This window comes from Pongo pygmaeus, chromosome 1, assembly GCF_028885625.2.
Source record: "Pongo pygmaeus isolate AG05252 chromosome 1, NHGRI_mPonPyg2-v2.0_pri, whole genome shotgun sequence".
In the NCBI taxonomy this organism is placed as follows: domain Eukaryota; kingdom Metazoa; phylum Chordata; class Mammalia; order Primates; family Hominidae; genus Pongo; species Pongo pygmaeus.
The window spans coordinates 120,678,909-120,700,613 of record NC_072373.2 but is presented as its reverse complement, the minus strand read 5'-3'; the positions used below and the strand labels follow the sequence as shown (position 1 = coordinate 120,700,613).

Genomic DNA, 21,705 nt, shown 5'->3' with positions numbered 1-21,705 from the left:
AGGAACACTTCATTTTTTTTTTTTTCTGAGATGGAGTTTCCTTCTTGTCGCCCAGGCTAGAATGCAATGGTATGATCTCAGCTCACTGAAACCTCCGCCTCCTGGGAGGAACGCTTCATTTCTTGAGGCTTTCCAAGTCACAAAATGCCACATGTCCAAGAATCTGTACTTCTTGTCAAGGATATTTGGTATCTCATAAAAATAGAATATATTTCTGCCTGCGAATTTGGGATTTTCCGTTTCTATCCAATTCAGACTAGAATATATTTAGCTTTCCATTTTGGTAAACATGTTACTTCACTTTGCCTTGCAATTCCACCTCTAAGAATCTTGTACTAAGGAAATAATCCAATATATAGAAAAAGTCTCAGCCAGGTACAGTGGCTCACGTCTGTAATCCCAGCACTTTGGGAGACTGAGGCAGGCAGATCACCTGAAGTCAGGAGTTCGAGACCAGCCTTGCCAACATGGTGAAACCTTGCCTCTACTAAAAATACAAAAATTAGCCGAACGTGGTGGTGTGCACCTGTAGTCCCAGCTACCTGGGAGGCTAAGGCGAGAGAATCACTTGAACCCAGGAGGTGGAGGTTGCAGTGAGCTGAGATCATGCCACTGCACCCCAGCCTGGGTGACAAAGCAAGCCTCTATCTCAAAAAAAAAAAAAAAAAAAAGGCTCAAGTATAAAAGACGTTCTGTAGAGCAATTATTTAAGATAAATTGGGAACAATTGTGTAAAATTAGGGGAACCATTAGGAAATTAAGTAAAGTGAAAATTTTTATTTGTAGCTGGAATTACAGGCGTGCACCACTATGCCCAGCTGATTTTAGTATTTTTAATAGAGACGGGGTTTCACCACGTTGGCCAGGCTGGTCTCGAACTCCTGACCTTAGGTGATCCACCCGCCTCGGCCTCCCAAAGTGCTGGGATTACAGGCGTAAGCCACCACGCCTGGCCTTTTTAAATTTATTATTTATTTATTTATTTAGTCTTGCTCTGTCACCCAGGCTGGAGTACAGTGGCACCATCATGGCTCACTGCAACCTCTGCCTCTGGGGCTCAAGTGATTTTCCTGCCTTACCCTCCCGAGTAGCTGGGACTAGAGGCATGCACCACCACACCCAGCTAATTTTTGTATTTTTAATAGAGACGGGGTTTCACTACGTTGGCCAGTCTGGTCTCAAACTCCTGACCTCAGGTGATCCGCCTGCCTTGGACTCCCAAATGGCTAGGATTACAGGTGTGAGCCACCATGCCCAGCCTGAAAATTTTTTAAATATAAGTTTGTAATCACACAGAGAAACCTTGTGATGTTAATAGCTAAGGCATGATTCTAAATTATAAACACAACAGAATTGTTATTTTTAATAGATGCAAAAAAAAGATGCACAGAAATTACACTCTAAGAATGAAAACAGCAAGGAATAAGAACAATATTATGTCTGTGTGGTGGGGTAATTTTTCTTTTATTTATCTTTCTATATTTTCTATAATGAACACATTTTATTTCTATGGCCAAAAAATGGTATTTCAGAAACATTTTCTTTACCTTTTCAAAGTCTCCGATTTTCTTAGTCAAATATCTTTTATTATGATACCACAACCACAATGAAGTGGTGACTCTTGTTCTTTTTAACAGACCTCTGGGTCTTACTACTGAAAACATTCTACAGAAAGCATTATTTTATAAATGTTCCTTTTTTTCATTTTTGTATTTTTGAGACGGAGTCTCACTCTGCTGCCCAGGCTGGAGTGCAATGGCGCGATCTCAACTCACTGCAACCTCCGGCTCCCTCCCGAGGCGTTCAACGCCTCCTGAGAATCGTTCAAACGATTCTCCTGCCTCAGCCTCCCGAGTAGCTGGGATTACAGGCATGTGCCACCATGCCCGGTTAATTTTTATATTTTTAGTAGAGGCGGGATTTCACCATGTTGGCCAGGCTGGTCTCAAAACTCCTGACCTCAAGTGATCTGCCTGCCTCAGCCTCCCAAACTGCTGGGATTACAGGCGTGAGCCACCACGCCCGGCCTATTTTGTAAATGTTCTATTTTTAAAATATTTTTTTAGGCCGGGCGCGGTGGCTCACGCCTGTAATCCCAGCATTTTGGGAGGCCAAGGTGGGCAGATCACAAGGTCAGGAGATCGAGACCATCCTGGCTAACACGGTTAAACTCCGTCTCTACTAAAAATACAAAAATTAGCTGGGTGTGGTGACGGGCGCCTGTAGTCCCAGCTACGTGGGAGGCTGAGGCAGGAGAATGGCGTGAACCCGGGAGGCGGAGCTTGCAGTGAGCCAATTATCTCGCCACTGCACTCCAGCCTAGGCGACAGAGCGAGACTCCGTCTCAAAAAAAAATAAAATAAAATAAAATAAAGTATTTTTTTAAATTATACTTACATAGCCTTTTCATGATTATAAAGTTCTATCTGTATTATATATATTACCTTATTAATACTTAACATTTCTTTGAAGGAGCTACAAACTTCACAGTATAATGAAATCATACCTCAGGAAAAGCATATCATCTGAAAACAGGCCATTTATGACTCCACTTTCCTTCTCCAGGGCCAGCATACTAATGTGAAGCTTCTTTGAATTCAGGAAGTCCAAAATTAGCTTAATGATTTCAACCTCTTTTACATTCACTGTTTCTTCAGCCGTCATATTGATAGCCTAAATATGAAACAGAAAAACAATAAAGCTAGTCCTATTGATTTATTTCTAAGTTTAACTGCCTGGAAACTACACATAACAGGTTTACTGGGAATCTTTAGTACACATACTCTGAAGTGAAGTTAACTTAGTATTTATCAAAACCAAGTCATTCTTTAATATGTGACAATGGTATGGCCATGATTTTTTAAATTCCTTATCTTTGAGATACATATTGGAATAATTACAGATTAAATGATATAAAGTTTGTGATTTACATGAAAATAATAGAAGAGAAGAGTGGGAAGAGATAAAGATGAAACAAGAATGATTATGGTTACTGAATCAGGGTGATAGGTAAATGAGGGTTTATTATATAATCCTGTCTACTCCTACATGTTTAAAATTTTCCATAATAGCTAAATGACGAGTTAATGGGTGCAGCACACCAGCATGGCACATGTATACATACGTAACTAACCTGCACATTGTGCACATGTACCCTAAAGCTTAAAGTATAATAATAATAAAATTTAAAAAATTTTCCATAATAGAGAATATTTTTTGAAGTCATTAATAACCAAACCATGTTTAGCTATGTTCCAAATACATTGTCCCAAATACATTGTCCCAGGTATGCTCTAATACATTCACTCAGTAAGTACTTAATGCCTTTTCTCTGTGACAGACATGATTCTGTACTCAGGAGACATTGGCCTTGCTTTAAGAAGCTTTAGTCTAGCAGCAATACCTAAATGATGACCTGGTCAGTACAGTGGAGCCAAACCAAACAAGGTTAGTTAAGATGTGCAACTTTAGGCCAGGTGTAGTGGTGTACGCCTGTAATCCCAGTACTTTGGGAGGCCAGAGTTGGGGGATTGCTTGAGCTCAGGAGTTCAAGACCAGCCTGGGAACCATGGCAAAACCACATCTGTACAAAAAAAGTAAAAAAATTAGCAGGGCAAGATGGTGTGCGTCTATAGTCCCAGCACTCCGGAGGCCGAGGTGGGAGGATTGCTTGAGCCCAGGAGATCAAGGCTGCAGTGAGCAAAGATCGTGCCACTGCACTACAGCCTGAGCAACAGAATTAGACTCCGTCTCAAAAAAAAAAAAGAAAAAAGTGCAACTTTAGTCATATGGATAATATCAGTGATATTTCAATACTCTCTAAGCTTCCTTCTAACTCTTACCTGTAGGTCTGCTACAACTGAGCACATAATGCTCAGGTTATGAATCCATAAAGATTTAGACCTGGGAGGACTAAAAGATCATTTGTTCAACATCCTAATTTTACCAGTGAAGCCACACAAGTTAAATGGCCTAAACTGTTGCAGTCTTCAAATGTTAAGCCTCAGAGCAATGCAAAATACCACCACACTAGGGGAGTAGCCACAAAGAAACTTCATCAGATGAAACAGACTATAAGCATATCTTTCTCACAGGACCAACTTACTCTAACCAAGCTTGCAGAAACATAAACATACACATGTGGACTGGTGTAGTGACTCACACCTGTAGTCCCAGCACTTTGGGAGGCTGAGGCAGGAGGATCACTTGAGCCCAGAAGTTAGAAGTTACATACAGTGAGCTATGACCACACCACTGCACACCTCTGAACAACAGAGGAAGACTATGTCTCTAAACAAAACAAAACAAAAAATATATGTAGGCCCACAGGTTAGTGTTGTTTCCATTTCTTTACTTTTGGGTTGATTTATTTGTTCATAACAAGAAATACAAATGTCTAGCAGACTAGAATGCTCTCATCAGTAGATGAGTACATTTTCTCCCTCAGCTAGAGGCCTGGGCACGGTGGCTCACACCTGTAGTTCCAGCACTTTGAGAGGTCGAGGTGGGAGGATCACATGAGCCCAGGAGTGCGAGACAAGCCTGGGCAACATGGCGAAACATGGTCTCTACAAAAAATATAAAAATTAGCCAGCATGTGTGCCTGTAGTTCCAGTTACTCAGGAGGCTGTGGTGGAAAGATCACTGGAGCCCCAGAAGTTGAGGCTACAGTGAGCAGTGATCATACCACTGCACTCCAGCCTGGGCGGTAGCGTGAGACTCTGTCTCAAAAAAAAAAAGGCTGGGCACAGTGGCTCACACCTGTAATCCCAGCACTTTGGGAGGCTGAGATGGGTGGATTACGAGATCAGGAGTTTGAGGCCAGCCTGGCCAACATGGTGAAACCCTGCCTCTACTAAAAATACAAAAATTAGCTGAGCGTGGTGGTGCGCACCTGTAATCCCAGCTACTTGGGAGGCTGAGGCAGGAGAATTGCTTGAACCCAGGAGGCAGAGGTTGCAGTGAGCCAAGATTGTGCCACTGCACTCCAGCCTGGGCAATAGAGCCAGACTCCATCACAGAAAAAGAAAAAAAAAAAACAAACAAACAAAAAAAAAAAGGTGCTAGGGTAAACAAGGGACAAACCACAGAAAAATAATTATATGACTGACTCAAATATTTAATGACATCAGACTACACAAATCCCTCTGCAGAGTAAGAATATGTCTGTCTCAGGAAACAGTAAATCACAAACTTATCTCCCAACACACCAGCTACCCAACTCCGCATGCTTTAGGTTTCCCTTTGCTATCTTCTGAGCTGACCACCATCCTCCTGTTCATAGACTTCGTCCAAAAGAGGATACGATAAAATGAGTAAGATTTCCACTCACTATATTTTTTTTTTTTTTTAAAGACAGGGTCTTGCTCTGTCACCTAGGCTAGAATGCAGTTGCATGACCATGGCTCACTGCAGCCTTGACCTCCCAGGCTCAAGTGATCCTCCCGCTTCAGCCTTCCAAGTACCTGGGATGACAAGTGTGTGCCACCATACCCATCTAATTTTTTATTTTATTTTTTGTAGAGACGGGATCTATCTATGTTGCCCAGGCTGCTCTCGAACTCCTAGGCTCAAGCAATCCTCTCGCCTCGGCCTCCCAAAGTATTGGGATTACAGGGATGAGCCACAATCCCTACCTTTTTTTTTTTTTTTAGGTTATCTGTAGAAACTACTCATTAAATTCTGATCATATCAGAACTGTCTCCCTAATATTATTCTTAGAGCATACTGATTAGTGATTTTAGCATTCCTCAAATCTTTAGACAATTCTTTTTTTTATTTTTACTGCTCCTTGCAGAGCAGGCTACCCAATAGGCAGTGTGCCCAGAGTAGCCCTTCAGGTAATTCTTACTAGCAAAAAAACGGCTTTTACTAATTTAACTCTCAGAAAAAAATATTCCCTCCTCTGTAGGCTCTTAGAGGGCACATCACATATATCTCCATGTACCAACCACACAAACTTAATGCACAATTGGGACTATAATTTTCTAATACAGCTCAATATACCAATGATACTAAACATTGTACAGGCTTCATATTCAACATTCAATCTAAATATCAGTCCACATATAAAGTTACTCTGAATGGAATTTATGGCAATAGTCCCACTTTAAATAATAACTACAAGTTAAATGCTGCAGTCATTTTTGGTTAATAAAGCCTAAGAGAACTACATTCTTACAAATACATATTTTATACTGATAGTTGAAGGTAACAGAAAATATATCCTAATTAACTTAAAATTGGTTCAAGTTTTTTTTTTTTAAAAAAAACTAATTAAAAAAAGACAAGTTTCAATTCTATACCTTGAAATTCCCAGTAGAATAATGTATTTTAATCACCCAACACAGAATTTTTTTTTTTTTTTTTAAGGCAGAGTCTCGCTCTGTTGCCCAGGCTGGAGTGCAGTGGCAATCTCGGCTGGCTGCAACCTCCGCTTCCCAGGTTCAAGCAATTCTCTTGCCTCAGCCTCCTGGGTAGCTGGGATTACAGGTGTGCACTTGCATAACTGGCTAATTTTTTGTATTTTTAGTAGAGACGGGGTTTCGCCATGTTTGCCAGGCTGGTCTCAAACTCCTGACCTCAGGTGATCCGCCCACCTCGGCCTCCCAAAGTGCTGGGATTAAAGGCGTGAGCCACCAAGCCTGGCCCAGAATTTTAATTCTTATAAGCTTCACTGTTGCTGAATACAGTATAAATATAGGCATAGGCACATGCTTGATGACTATATCTTAGAATTATTCTCTTCTAACTCCCTTGTATTACTGAAACATTTATACAGGCTCCCAAAATCTTACCTCTATAAGTGATATATACTGCATAGTTGTTTTTTTTTCCCAGATGGAGTCTTGCTCTGTCACCCAGGCGAGAGTGCAGCGGCGCAATCTTGGTTTATTGCAACCTCCGCCTCCCGGGTTCAAGTGATTCTCCTTCCTCAGCCTCTCAAGCAGCTGGGATCACAGGCGCCTGCCACCGCACCCGGCTAATTTTTGTATTTTTAGTAGAGATGGGGTTTCACCATCTTGGCAGGGCTGATCTTGAACTCCTGACCTCATGATCCACCCGCCTCAGCCTCCCAAAATGCTGGGATTACAGGCATGAGCCACCATGCCCAGCTATATACATATTTTAAACATCTATTTCCTGTAATCCTAGCTACTTTGGAAGGCTGAGGTGGGCAACATAGTGAGACCTTATCTCAAATAAATAAATAAATAAATAAATAACTATTCACCACAAAGTTAGAACTTTTCTCTAATTCAGAGAACTAGAATTCAATAATAATTGCTTCTTCCCCTCTCCTCTGGGGGAGCTATAAATCTGCAAGATTTTAACAAGTTTAGGAACTACTAAAATTATCTTTTAAAATGAGATGCACACATAATCATAATATGTGTTCAATAAATAAATATTAGCTGAATTAACTTGAGATGTAAAAAGTCACTGAAGAAATGTCTCTACAAAAGTATAGAACAGGTGACTATGGTTTTGTTTTTTTGTTTGTTTGTTTTAGACAGGGTCTTACTCTGAGGCCCAGGCAAGAGTGCAGTGGCTGAATCATGCATGGCTCACTACAGCCTCGGCCTTCTAGGCTCAAGCAATCCTCCCACCTCAGCCTCCCAAGTAGCTGGGACCACAGGCATGTGCCACTGGGCCCAGCTAATTTTTGTTTTTTTTTGTTGTTTTTTTCTTTTTGTAGAGATTGGGTTTCGCCATGTTGCCAAAGCTTAGTCTGACTGCTTGAACTCCTGAGCTCAAGCAATCCACCCATCTCGACCTCCACAGTGCTGGGATTACAGGCATGAGCCATCATGCCTGGCCCAGAGGACTTTGTTTTTAATTGTTTTCAAAAACTCACTGAAAAGGATGGAGCTGTGACTGAAGCAATCCAGCTATTTAGCCTAAGCACGTGCCAACACGCCCAGCTAATTTTTTGTATCTTTAGTAGAGATGGGGTTTCACCATGTTGGCCAAGATGGTCTCGATCTCCTGATCTCGTCATCCACCCGCCTCAGCTTCCCAAAGTGCTGGGATTACAGGCATGAGCCAACGTGCCTGGCCTTAAATAACTTTTTTTAAAAAACATTTTTGAGGTTAATTTTAATTAATTTAATATGTATTTAATAATACATATATAATTTACCATCTTCACCATTTTTATGTGTACAGTTCAATGGTAATAAATAAATCTATATTCCATCCTTGCCTTCCCTCTTTCCCTTCTGGCCTCTGGTTAAAATCACAAAAATGTAATTGTGAATTTTCCTTTAAAAAGTAAATTTTACGCCGGGCGCGGTGGCTCACGCCTGTAATCCCAGCACTTTGGGAGGCCAAGGCGGACGGATCACAAGGTCAGGAGATCGAGACCATCCTGCCTAACACGGTGAAACCCTGTCTCTACCAAAAATACAAAAAATTAGCCAGGCATGGTGGTGGGCGCCTGTAGTCCCAGCTACTCGGGAGGCTGAGGCAGGAGAATGGCATGAACCCGGGAGGCAGAGCTTGCAGTGAGCCGAGATCGCGCCACTGCACTCCAGCCCGGGCGACAGAGCGAGACTCTGTCTCAAAAAAAAAAAAGTAAATTTTACTTATATCCAATATCCAGACTAGGTAAAGAAATAAGAGTGTTCTTTAAATATAAGTATGTCTGGAAGCCAGCTAGAAGGTATTTAGTATTTTAGTCCTTAGATACAATTAACATATACTGCAATTAATTCCAGATAGGGTCTCTATGTGGACGCCTATTGATTACTATCTTAGTAAAACAAGATTAGAAGGATGTATTAAAGAGTTAGAAATAAAATTATTTTTAGAAATCAAAGATTAAAGGTAAAATGTTAATAATACATAAGAAATCGCCGGGCGCGGTGGCTCATGGCTGTAATCCCAACACTTTGGGAGGTCGAGGCACGTGGATCACGAGGTCAGGAGTTCAAGACCAGCCTGGCCAAGATGCTGAAACCCCGTCTCTACCAAAAATACAAACAAATTGGCCAGGCGCAGTGGCTCATGCCTATAATCCCAGCACTTTGGAAGGCTGAGGCTGGTGGATAACCTGAGGTCAGGAGTTCGAAACCAGCCTGGCCAACATGATAAAACCCTGTCTCTACTGAAAATACAAAAATTAGCTGGGCGTGGTGGTGCATGCCTGTGGCCCCAGCTACTCAGGAAGCTAAGGCAGGAGAAATCACTTGATTCTCACTTGAACCTGGGAGGCAGAGTTTGCAGTGAACCAAGGTTGCGCCACTGTACTCCAGCCTGGGTGACAGAGCAAGACTCTGTCTCTAAATAAATAAATAAATAAATAAAATTTTAAAAAAATTACCCGGGCACGGTGGCAGGCACCTCTAATCCTAGCCACTCGAGAGGCTGAGGCAAAGAATTGCTTGAACCTGGGAAGTGGAGGCTGCAGTGAGCCGAGATCACACCACTGCACTCCAGCCTGGGCAACAGAGAAAGACTTTGTCTCAAAAAAAAAAAGAAAAAGAAAATATTCTAGTAATAAAATAATACTCTGTGCATTTCGATACAAAGATATGGAAAAACTTCATGAAAAAATATCACTGGTAGCTTTCTAACCAAATATAAGTAGATATGATTTAATTAAATGTCCCTTTCCGGTGGTGACGACCTACCCACACGAGAACACGCCTCTCGCAAAAGATCTCCTTCATCCCTCCCCAGAAGAAAAGAAGAAACACAAGAAGAAACGCCTGGTGCAGAGCCCCAATTCCTACTTCATGGATGTGAAATGCCCAGGATGCTATAAAATCACCACGGTCTTTAGCCATGCACAAATGGTAGTTTTGTGTGTTGGCTGCTCCACTGTCCTCTGCCAGCCTACAGGAGGAAAAGCAAGGCTTACAGAAGGATGTTCCTTCAGGAGGAAGCAGCACTGAAAGCACTCTGAATCAAGATGAGTGGGAAACCATCTCAATAAACACATTTTTGATAAAAATAAAAAATAAAATAAAAATTAAATGTTCATTTGCAATGCAGTTACTTAAACACACATTATGAAGGAAAAAAAATCACAACAGGCCAAGAATTATTATAAATATAAGGTTTTTTATATATATAGGGCACAGTCATTATAAACCTTATAGTCATGACAAAAGTGCTTAAGGCTCCATTAATCTGCAATTCCATCTCACACAATAAAAACTGCTCTCTTTAATCTTCCAAGTATTACAGAGTGCCTAACATGGAACCATAGTGCTTTACAACAGAACTTCACAAGCAAAAATGCAGACAAGAAGATGAAGTATCATGAAGCTTTTCAATAAAATACCAAACTGCAACACAGGACTACTGCATCTTTTCTTTTTTTTTTTTTTAAAAAAAAAGGAGAAAAAAACTGCTAGCTGTTTTTAATAACATGGCATTCAAAAAACTTTATGTTGCTGCCAGGTCATTTAATTTTAAATGTCCAGACCTGCAGGAATATATATGTGATGTTGCATGGGCCTCAATTTCTTCATTCATAAAGTAAGGGGATTAGTTTGTCTAATTTCTATGATTTCCCTTCAAGTTTTATAATTTGCTTTAACTTACATTTCAATATCAGAAAGTACATATTCTTGGTAAACATCAAGAATATATAGAAAATATCAAGTCTGGGATAATCAGAAGCCTGTAATTAATAAAGTCTGCTTAATAAGAAACAAAATAGATTTGCATTAGATCACTTAAGCAAACAAACAAAAGAAAAGCTCTTCTAACCAAAGCTCTGTCATGTCTGCTAATCACCTAACACTTGTAACATGGGTGCAGCACGTGCCCCTGCTTACTGTTGACAGCTGTTCTCAATTTATCAATTACTTTAATTTACTTTCTGGAACTGTGAATGATTTTTGGCCAGAAGAAATAAATTATGTTTAAAGCAGGTGCAACTTTATATGACTATAAAAAGAAAAGAAACTAATATAAACTGTATGTTGTATACATGCATAAAATATCTCTGGAAAAAAATATAAGAAATTGGTGATACTGGTTGTATCCTAGAAGGAAAACTAGATAATTAAAGAATAGAAATGGAATCTGTACAACAAAGCAGCCCTGTAACATGAGTTTACCTATATAACAAACCTGTACATGTACCCCTGAACCTAAAATAAAAGTTTAAAAAAAAAAAAGAATAGGAATGGGAAGATCACTATATACCCTTTTGAATTTTGTACCATGGACAAATATTACCTATTCAAAAAATTAAAAATAATAAAACATAAATAACAAATTTACATTTGCACACTACTAGAAGGAACTAGTAAACTAATGCATATAATGAAGTAATAACATTTCAAAGGAATTTGTATTTCTTCCCCATAACCCAAGACCTCTTCTCAGATCTGATTTAAATGTCATTTCAATCTTTCTTTCTTTTTTTTTTTTTTTAAGACAGGGTCTTGCTCTCGATACCAGGCTGAAGTGCAGTGGCACGATCTTAGCTCACTGCAGCCTTGACCTCCTGAGCTGAAGAGATCCTCCTGCCTCAGCATTCCCAGTAATTGGGACTACAGGCATGCACCACCATACCTGGCTAATTTTTGTGTTTTTTGTAGAGACAGGATTTCACCATGTTGCTCAGGCTGGTCTCCCACTCCTAGGCTTGAGGTATCTGCTAGCCTCAGCCTCCCAAAGTGCTGAGATTGCAGGCATAAGCAACTGCACCTGGCCTCAATCTTTCTTTATGAGACTAAGGACTAAGGTATGTGTGTTCTTTCCATATTCAAACCCAGAAATTTTTAAACAAGTATGTTTAAAATTACTGAAGTACTAAAAATTCACATGATAAAAACAATTTTCTGGCCAGGCGCAGTGGCTCATGCCTGTAATCTCAGCACTTTGGGAGGCGGAGGCAGGTGGATCACGAGGTCAGATCGAGACCATCCTGGCTAACACAGTAAAACCCCATCTCTACTAAAAATACAAAAGATTAGCCGGGTGTGGTGACGGGCACCTGTAGTCCCAGCTACTCGGGAGGCTGAGGCAGGAGAATGGCATGAACCCGGGAGGTGGAGCTTGCAGTGAGCCGAGAACGCACACTGCACTCCAGCCTGGGCGACAGAGCGAGACTGTCTCAAAAAAAAAAAAAAAAAAAAAAAAAGATTTTCTTACTCAAGCTGCTTAATTAAGTCATGTAATGCAGAAAAGGTAAAGAAAAAAAAATTGTCAACTTTGACACTAAAAATGTAAAATGTAGACCAGGCATGGTGGTTCACACCTGTAATCCCAGCACTTTGGGAGGCCAGGTGGGTGGATCACTTGAGGTCAGGAGTTCAAGACCAGCCTGGCCAACGTGGCAAAACCCTGTCTCTACCAAAAATACAAAAATTAACCAGGCATGGTGGCATGTGCCTATAATCCCAGCTATTCAGGAGGGTGAGGCAGGAATATTGCTTGAACCCGGGAGGCAGAGGTTGCAGTGAGCTGAGATTGCACCACTGCACTCCAGCCTGGGTGACAGAGTGAGACTCTGTCCAAAAAAAAATTATAAAATGTAAATCTTCCATTCAACAGAAACTTGCCGCAATTATGTTAAAAGACAAGGCACAAAGTAGGACTAAGTAAAACACACATAAAGAGTTAAATGGGGCTGGGCGCAGTGGCTCACGCCTGTAATCCCAGCACTTTGGGAGGCCAAGGCAGGTGGATCATGAGGTCAGGAGTTCAAGACCAGCCTGGCCAAGATGGTAAAACCCCGTCTCCACTAAAAATACAAAAAGTAGCTGGGCACAGTGGCAGGCACCTGTAATCCCAGGTACTCGGGAGGCTGAGGCAGGAGAATCATTTGAACCCAGGGGGGTAGAGGTGGCAGTGAGTCGAGATCACACCACTACACTCCAGCCTGGGCGACAGAGTGAGACTCTGCCTCAAAAAGAAAAAAAAAAAAAAAGCTAAATGGTTATTATCTAGAGCATATAAATAGCATCTTCAAATCAACACCCTCAAAATTCCAGATGAAAAATGAGCAAAAAATATAGACAATTCACAAAAGAACTATGAATACCAATATATTTGTGAAAAGATGCTCAACCTCAATAATAGTTTTATAACAAGGTACCAACATGCTCACTTCCACACACAGTAAAACGAGTTACCCATTTATGGCCTACCAGTTTTGAAAAAGAAAAAAGAAGACCCGATAATATCTAGTTTTGGCAAGAGTATGGGCAAATGCCTTCATATACTGTTGTTAAGAATGTAAACTGGGGACCAGACGTGGTGGCTCACGCCTGTAATCCCAGCACTTTGGGAGTCCAAGGCAGGCAGATCACGAGGTCAGGAGATGGAGACCATTCTGGCCAACATGGTGAAACCCTGTCTCTACTAAAAACACAAAAATTAGCTGGGCGTGATGGCACATGCCTGTAATCCCAGCTACTCAGGAGGCTGAGGCAGGAGAATTGCTTGAACCAGGGAGTCGGAGGTTGCAGTGAGCCGAGATCTGCGCCACTGCACTCCAGCCTGGCGACAGAGTGAGACTCTGTGTCAAAAAAATAAAAATAAAAGAAGAATGTAAACTGGGACTGACTTTTTTGAGAGAATTTGACAGCATGAAATTTTTACCTACAAAAATGTTGGTGAAGCATGATGGCTCATGCCAGTAATCCCAGCATTTTGGGAGGCTGAAGTGGGTGGATCACCTGAGGGCAGGAGTTTGAGATCAGCCTGACCAACATGGTAAAACCCCATCTCTACTAAAAATACAAAATTAGCCAGGCATCGTGGCACATGCCTGGAATCCCAGCTACTGGTGAGGCTGAGGCAGTAGAATCACTTGAACCCGGGAGGCGGAGGTTGCAGTGAGCTGGGATCACGCCATTGCCCTCTGGCCTAGGCAACAAAAGTGAAACTCCATCTCAGATAAATAAACTTAAATGTAGTCTACCCAATTCCAATTCTTATAGAAACCTAGCCTGCAAAAATACTTGCAAATAAAAAATGTTCCCTGAAAATTTATTTGTAATAGAGAAAAATTAGAAATAAACTGAACTGTCCTTAACAGCAGAATTGGTAAATAAATTATGGTAAATTCATACTATAAAACAGGGGTCCCCAACCCCCAGGCCACAGACCAATACTGATCCACGGCCTGTTAGGAACCGAGCTGCACAGCAGGAGGTGAGCTGCAGACAAGGGAGCATTACTGCCTGAGCTCCCGTTCCTGTTAGATCAGCAGTGGCATTAGATTCTCATAGAAGCACAGACCCTACATATGAGAGATCTAAACTGCAGTCTCCTTATGTGAATCTAATGCCTGTTGATCTGAGGTAGAATGGTTTCCACCTCGCCCCTGGTCTGTGGAAAAATTTTCTTCTAGGAAGCCAGTAAACCAACCAGTACCTGGTGCCAAAAAGCTGAGGACTGCTGCTGTAGAATACTAACACAGTGACGTATATCTATACATCCTAAAAAGGAAACGTGCATCACAGAATAGTATAGCTATCAATAAATATTTGTTGAATGAATGAATATAAACAGGCCCATTTATTTAAAAGGAGAGAGGCATAATATCTCTGTGTTTAAATAAATATACAAAGGTCTGAGACCGGGCACAGTGGCTCATGCCTATAATCCCAGCACTTTGGGAGGCTGAGATTGGAGGATAGCTTGAGCTCAGGAGTTCAAGGCAACATGGCGAAATCTTGTCTCTCCAAAAAAAAAAAAAAAAAAATTAGCCAGGCGTGGTGGTGCACGCCTGAGGTCCCAGCTACTCAGGAGGCTGAGGTAGGAGAATTGTTTGAGTCTGGGTGGTTGAGGCTGCAGTGAGCCAACATTGCACTACTGCACTCCAGCCTGGGCAAAAGAGTAAGACCCTGTCTCAGAAAAAAAAAAAAAAAAACCCACACACACAAAAAGAAAGGTTTGGAATGATGCATGCCAAACTGTTCAGTGTGATTATCTCTGAAGAAAGGAATGGGATTGGGATGGAGGGCAGGGATCTAGGAGAAGAAAAGGGTTGAAGGAGACTTTTTTATTTTTTACTCTTTGTAGTTTATCTGAAGAGTTAACAACCAATATATATTCATGCATTACTTGTATGTTAATACATGCATATCTCATATGAATACAATTTTTAAATTTTTTTTTTTTGAGACGGAGTCTTACTCTGTCGCCCAGGCTGGAGTGCAGTGGCGCAATCTGGGCTCACTGCAATCTCTGCCTCCTGGGCGCTAGTGATTCTCCTGCCTTGGCCTCCCGAGTAGCTGGGATTATAGGCGCCCGCCACCATACTCAGCTATTTTGTATTTTTAGTAGAGACGGGGTTTCACCATGTTGGCCAGGCTAGTCTCGAACTCCCGACCTCAGGTGATCCGCCCACCTCGGCCTCCCAAAATGCTGGGATTACAGGCATGAGCCACTGTGCCCAGCCAATTTTTAATTTTGTATCTTTTTTTTTTAAGAGAAGGAGTCTTTACTATGTTGCCCAGACTAGAGTGTAGTTGCTATTGCCAGGCCTGTTCATAGCACACTACAGCCTCAAACTCCTGCGCTCAAGCAATTCTTCTGCCTCAGCCTCTTGAGTAGCTAAGACTATAGACATATGCCAACTCGCCTGGCTCAATTTTTAATTTTAAAGCAAAAAAGAACTATGAAAATGAAAAACATATACGTATTAAAGGATTAGATCTCAAAGGTTCTAATCTATAAAGGTACCAACTAAAGTACAATCCCCAAAACAGGATTAACTGCTTTGTTTACAACACAAAAACTACTGGGTACTATTTTAGGATCTTACATTCATTGTTTAAGTGATCCTTACAAAAACCATTCTTCTCCAGAAGGTAGCTTCTAGATCCCCTCCCACTCCTGTCATCCTCCTCTAAATATCTGTTAATCCCCCTCTTAAAGAACCCAAAATAGGCCAGGCGAGGTGGCTCACGTCTGTAATCCCAGCACTATAGGAGCCTGAGGCAGGTGGATCACGAAGTCAGGAGATCCAGACCATCCTGGTGAAATCCCGTCTCTACTAAGAATACAGAAATTAGCCGGGCGTGGTAGTGTGCGCCTGTAGTCCCAGGAGAAGGCGAAGGTTGCAGTGAGCCGAGATCATGCCACTGCACTACAGCCTGGGGCGACAGAGTTAGACTCCGTCTCAAAAAAAAAAATAAATAAATAATAAAGCACAACACTCCAGGCGTGGTCTGATCAAGAACTATACACAGTAAAACTAACACATCCCATCATCTAGGCTCTTTACAATGAATACACCTAAAATTTCTTTATATCATCATCTATTTGTGAAATGCTGTTTTTGCACTTTCCGGAATTTCATTTCCAAAGCTTTTCTTAAATTTTCAAAGAAAACTGCCAGGTGTGGTGGCTCACACCTATAATCCCAGCACTTTGGGAGGCCGAGGCGGGCAGATCACCTGAGGTTGGGAGTTCGAGACCAGCCTGACCAACATGGAGAAACCCCATCTCTACTAAAAATACAAAATTAGCCAGGCGTGGTGGCACATGCCTGTAATCCCAGCTACTAGGGAGGCTGAGGCAGGAGAATCACTTAAACCTGGGAGGCAGAGGTTGCGGTGAGCTGAGATCACGCCATCACACTCCAACCTGGGCAACAAGAGCAAAACTCCGTCTAAAAACAAAAAACAAAACAAGGCTGGGCACGGTGGCTCACGCTTGTAATCCCAGCACTTTGGGAGGCTGAAGCGGGCAGATCACGAGGTCAGGAGATCGAGACCACGGTGAAACCCTGTCTCTACTAAAAATATAAAAAATTAGCCGGGCATGGTGGCGGGCGCCTGTAATCCCAGCTACTCAGAGAGGCTGAGGCAGAAGAATGGGGTGAACCTGGGAGGCGGAGCTTGCAGTGAGCTGAGATAGCACCACTGCACTCCAGCCTAGGGGACAGAGCAAGACTCTGTCTCAAAAAAAAAAAAAAAAACCAACCCAATTCTATTTCCCAGCTTTCAAAATACAATGTACAAAAAAAATTTTTTTAATGAACATGAAGGTTCTAATTTTAGCTCAGGTTTATAAAATTTTCTCAAAAGATTTTATAAAAGGTTCCATTTTCTTTTTCATCACATCAACAAGTTACAAAACATAGTACTTAGCCATAGGAAAAAAACATTATTTGAGTTACATATGTCAAGCGTACTACATAACTAGTAATTATAAATAGTATAGAATTTTTATGTCTTTTTGCATGTAGTACTATTTTTTTCTTTCTTTCTCTTTGAGACTGGGTCTCACTGTCTCCCAGGCTGGTAGAGCCTTGTCCACCTAGGCTCAAGTGATTCTCTCACCTCCGCCTCCCCAGTAGCTAGGACCACAGGTGTGCGCCACCATACTCAGCTAGCTTTTTTTTTTTTAACTGTTTGTAGACATGAGGTCTCACTATGTTGCCCAGGCTGGTCTCAAACGTCTGGGCTCAAGCAATCCTCACACCTCATCCTCCCAAAATGCTCGGATTACAGGTATAAGCCACCTCGCCCAGCCCAGTACTATTTCTCTGTTAAAATAGGATGTTGACTTGTAAAATGAGAACAAGCTCCTAGCAGAGTGGCAAGCATGCAACTGGTGCTCAATAAATGTAAATTTCTTCCCTTCAGAGCTCCTAGCCTTGGTAAGGACAATGTGTCAAAAGGACTGCTAATGAATTGCTGCGGGAGAGCTACTGCACTGTTAAGTATAAAAATTTACTTTGGAATAAGCTTACTTATTTTTGAAAATATTTCAGTAATTTAAAAAATATCGAACCAGGTGCGGTGGCTCATGCCTGTAATCCCAGCACTTTGGGAAGCCAAGGCGGGCAGGTCACTTGAGCCCAGGAGTTCAACACCAGCCTGGGCAACATGGCAAAACCCTATCTCTACAAAAAATACAAAAATTAGCCGGGTGTGGTGGCAAGCACCTGTAGTCCTAGCTACTCAGGAGGCTGAGGTAGGAGGATCACTTGAGCCCAGGAGTTTGAGGCTCCAGTGGGCTATCATCACGCCACTGTACTGCAGCCTGAATGATAAAGGGAGACCCTGTCTCAAAAAATAAATAAATAGGCCAGGTACAGTGGCTCACATCTGTAATCACAACACTTTGAGAGGCCGAACTGGGTGGATCACTTGAGGTCAGGCATTCAAGACCAGCCTAGCCAACATGGTGAAACCCTGTCTCTACTAAAAATACAAAAATTAGTCAAGTGTGGAGGTATGTGCACCTGCAATCCCAGCTACTTGGGAGGCTGAGGCAGGAGAATCACTTGAACTTGGGAGGCGGAGGTTGCAGTGAGCCAAGATCACGCCACTGCACTCCAGCCTAGGCAACAGAGCGAGACCCCAACTCAAATAATAACAATAATAATAATAAATAAATAAATAAATAAATATTGGAAAGTTCATTGAGATCAATTATGTTAAACATACCATATGAAGAAACTCCTACTTGTGATAATATTCATCTGAAGCCATTTAAACAGGAGAAATTCAGGTGGGTAATGAGTGATGAGTATTTACTAGTATTAACAACATGCTACAAACAGGGAAACAATGATTGAGCTATTACAGTGAAGACTATAGAACACAAAAGAAAGGTTTTAAGGGAGTGTGTGGTATAAATCCTTTTTTTTTTTTTTTTTTGAGGCGGAGTCTCGATTTGTCGCCCAGGCTGGAGTGAAGTGGTATGCATGATCTTGGCTCACTGCAACCTCCGCCTCCTGGGTTCAAGCGATTCTCCTACCTCAGCCTCCCAAATAGCTGGGATTACAGGCACACGCCACCATGCCCAGTTAATTTTTATACTTTTGATAAAGACAGGGTTTCACCATGTTACCCAGGCTGGTCTCAAACTCCTGACCTCGCGTGATCCGCCCGTTTCGGCCTCCCAAAGTGCTGAGATTACAGGCACAAGCTACCACACCCAGCTGGTATAAACCCTTTTTTAAGGATATCTTTTCACTTGAACAGAAACAAACTCAACATAGAGAAAAATTAGTTGAAATATGCAAGCTTTGGCTATTCGGTGTAATAGTCTCAAAACTGAAGTATCCTCAGGTGTGGGCCAGCATTGGATTTGGAGTCTGAAGACCTGGGTTCAAGTCTTCTGTTCAAAAATCATATACAGGGTCAGACACAGTGGCTCATGCTTGTAATCCCAACATTGTGAGCCCAAGGCGGGTGGATCACCTGAGGCTAGGAGTTCGAGACCAGCCTAGCCGTCATGGTGAAACCCCATCTCTACTAAAAATACAAAAATTAGCCGGGCGTGGTGGCAGGCACCTGTAATCTCAGCTACTTGGGAGGCTGAGGCAGGAGAATCGCTTGAACCCAGGAGGCGGAGGCTGCAGTGAGCCAAGATCATGCCACTGAACTCCAGCCTGGATGACAGAGTGAGACTCCGTCTCAAAAAAAAAAAAAGGTAATCAACAGATGCCTTCCAAAGTGCTTTCAGCTCAGAGCCCATTCTCAGACTAAAACAATAGCAAGCACTATCACCACTTTACAGAATGAGAAATCAGTCAGTGTTAGGCTTAGTAGCTCTTACAAGAATGCAATCAGTAGCAAAAGAAAGCTTAAATACAGGTAATCTGATTTTTCAGCTTACTGATCTACTAAGGAAAACTTCACATCTTTTCATAACTAAAGCGTTTCTGAAACTGCAGCATACATTAAGCATTTCATATGCCGCCCATTAAATAACTAATAAACTCTATTTCACAAACAGGAAAAGAGGTTGAACACCATTATGTAAGTAGTAACATAGGATAGTACCCCTGTTCTCTTATGACACATTCTTAACAGTACTGGTTTTTAAGACGAGGGAGAAAACCAGGAAGTGGACCAGTTGGAGATAAACACAGGTTAAAATCCCGTCCAAAAAAAAAAAAAAAAAAAAATTTACATCTTCATAATGGCATCCAAATTCAAGTGTTTGGGTTTTGGCTTTTTTACCTAACAATATACTGTTGTGACTTGACTTTTCCATTACCGTGTAATAATGTCTCTTTCCTATTGGAAGCAATCTCTCCTAATCTCCCAAACCTAAGGTAGAATTATTCATTTCATCTTCTTCCTAAATGAGACCTCGAAAATATGCCATATAAAGGAAAATGGGCTCTTAGGCGTTTCTCCTTAGTAAAATGCCAATGCAACATATGCCAACACTGGAGACAAAAAAATTCTACTTGAATTTACTGTGAAAAAAGATTTATAGCATTTTTTAAACCTACATGTTCATTTCTGTGCCATTAACTTTTTGAGGCATTCTACAGTCTCCAACAAAGAGAGAAATAAGTATTAGGATCACAACCTACGAATCTGGGTGGAACAAAGACGTCTCCTTTCATTATGCAGAGAAAACCAAGTTGCCAAAAAAAAAGAAAAAAAAAAACGGTCCCCTCAGATACCATGCACAGTTACTAACTGCACGTCTGGGTACAAAGAAGGAAAAATCATCTGGTCAAAAGCCCAAATGCCGCCCCGGCCTACCCTCGCCCCCCGCCCCCGCCCCCTTTGCCCATGGCCTCGCCCCAGAGCTAGAGTTCCAATATTTTTCTCCCCAATAAAGGGAAGCGGTTTAACCCTTTGAGCTCCACAACCTTGCGTTCTTCTACGCAGGCGCCCCTCCAGCGCAATCCCAGTTCTAAATCGAGTCGCTGCCCCTTTCCGCGACCACACCCAGACCCCCAAAGGCCTGCTCCCATCGACCATTGATGTAAGAAAGGCCAAACCCGGCCCCAGCGGGGCTCCCAGCCCCGCCGCTCCCTCTCTTCCTCCGGGCCAAGGCGTACCCAGAAAGGGACGCGAGAGCGCCCCTCAGTTCTCGCACGGGCTCGACCAAGGGGCGAGGAAGGAAGAATCGGCGCAGCGGCGAGATGGGCACGAACCTCGCGCTCACTTGCTGCTCAGTGCCAGGGCGAGGGGCGTCGCTCTGCCCCCAGAATCTAACCGGTAATGTGGGAAAGGTGTGGTCCAGGACCGGTGACCTCGAACCGGGGCCCAGCAGTTCGCAGGTCCTCATCCCGCGATGCTGGGGCCTCACCCACGACCCCAGCCCCCTCCCAGTCGGCACCCAAGCCCACTAAAGACCCCTCTCCGGGGCCGCAAACACAGTCCTCGGGGCCGCCCGGTCGGAGCCGTGTCAGGTGGTGACAGGAGGCGACGGGTGACCATGACAACCCGAGGTGTGCAGCGGACCGACCCAGCCTCCGACTCCCGGAGTCACTCACCTGAGGGCTCCAGGGCAAGCCCGGAGGAGCGGCGGAGGAGAACGCGGCTGGGAGGCCGGCGGCCAGGGCCCCGAAGCGGCCGGCTCCGGGCTGCGGCAGGAGCACGAGGGCGGCGGTCTGGGTTTGGCGTCGGTCCTCCCTCCTGCCGCCCGCGCGTCAATCCATCAGTTCGTCAATCCGTCCTTCTCACGTCCGCCCCTCCCGGCCCAGCGACTCCTCAGCTCAGCCTCTTGCAGACTGCGGTTGTCAAGTGCCGGGGAGCCGAGTTCTACCCGCGAGCGGCAGCCAATCGCCGCGCTTCCCCGAGGCGCCTCAGGACCCCGCCGCGCGGGGCGGCCAGGCAGGTGCCTGAGCCGAAGGGCCAGTCGGCGGGGCGGGGAGGGGCGGGGCGGGGCGGGGAGGGGCGGGCCCAAAGCTGGGGCGGGGAGGGGCGGGGAGGGGCGGGGAGGGGCGGGGCGGACCAAAGCCTGGGCGGGGCGGACCAAAGCCTGGGCGGGGCGGGCGGGGAGGGCGGGGCGGACCAAAGC

At 43.3% G+C, this 21,705-nt stretch overlaps 2 protein-coding genes across 3 annotated transcripts in view; one reads left to right on the top strand and one right to left on the bottom strand.

Annotated features, from left to right (window-relative positions):
- The window catches only part of WDR47 (WD repeat domain 47), a 70,376-nt gene extending 49,069 nt beyond the window's left edge, over nt 1-21,307 (bottom strand). Inside the window, exons 1-2 of one of the 2 annotated variants that reach the window (XM_054481128.2) lie at nt 21,179-21,307; nt 2,507-2,673 (exon numbers count right to left, since the gene is read on the bottom strand). In XM_054481128.2, coding sequence (XP_054337103.1) covers nt 2,507-2,664 — 158 coding nt within the window. In that variant the 5' untranslated portion in view covers nt 2,665-2,673; nt 21,179-21,307. Of the gene's footprint in view, nt 1-2,506; nt 2,674-21,178 lie in introns of those variants that run through there. The other variant, XM_054480431.2, reaches the window with a different exon arrangement.
- Nucleotides 8,732-9,957, top strand: LOC129042102 (small ribosomal subunit protein eS27-like). Its single transcript, XM_054497690.2, has 2 exons — nt 8,732-8,790; nt 9,593-9,957. The coding sequence occupies exons 1-2, from the start codon at nt 8,732-8,734 to the stop codon at nt 9,897-9,899; spliced, it is 366 nt and encodes a 121-aa protein (XP_054353665.1). The 3' UTR covers nt 9,900-9,957.
- Nucleotides 21,308-21,705: the final 398 nt, after the last annotated feature.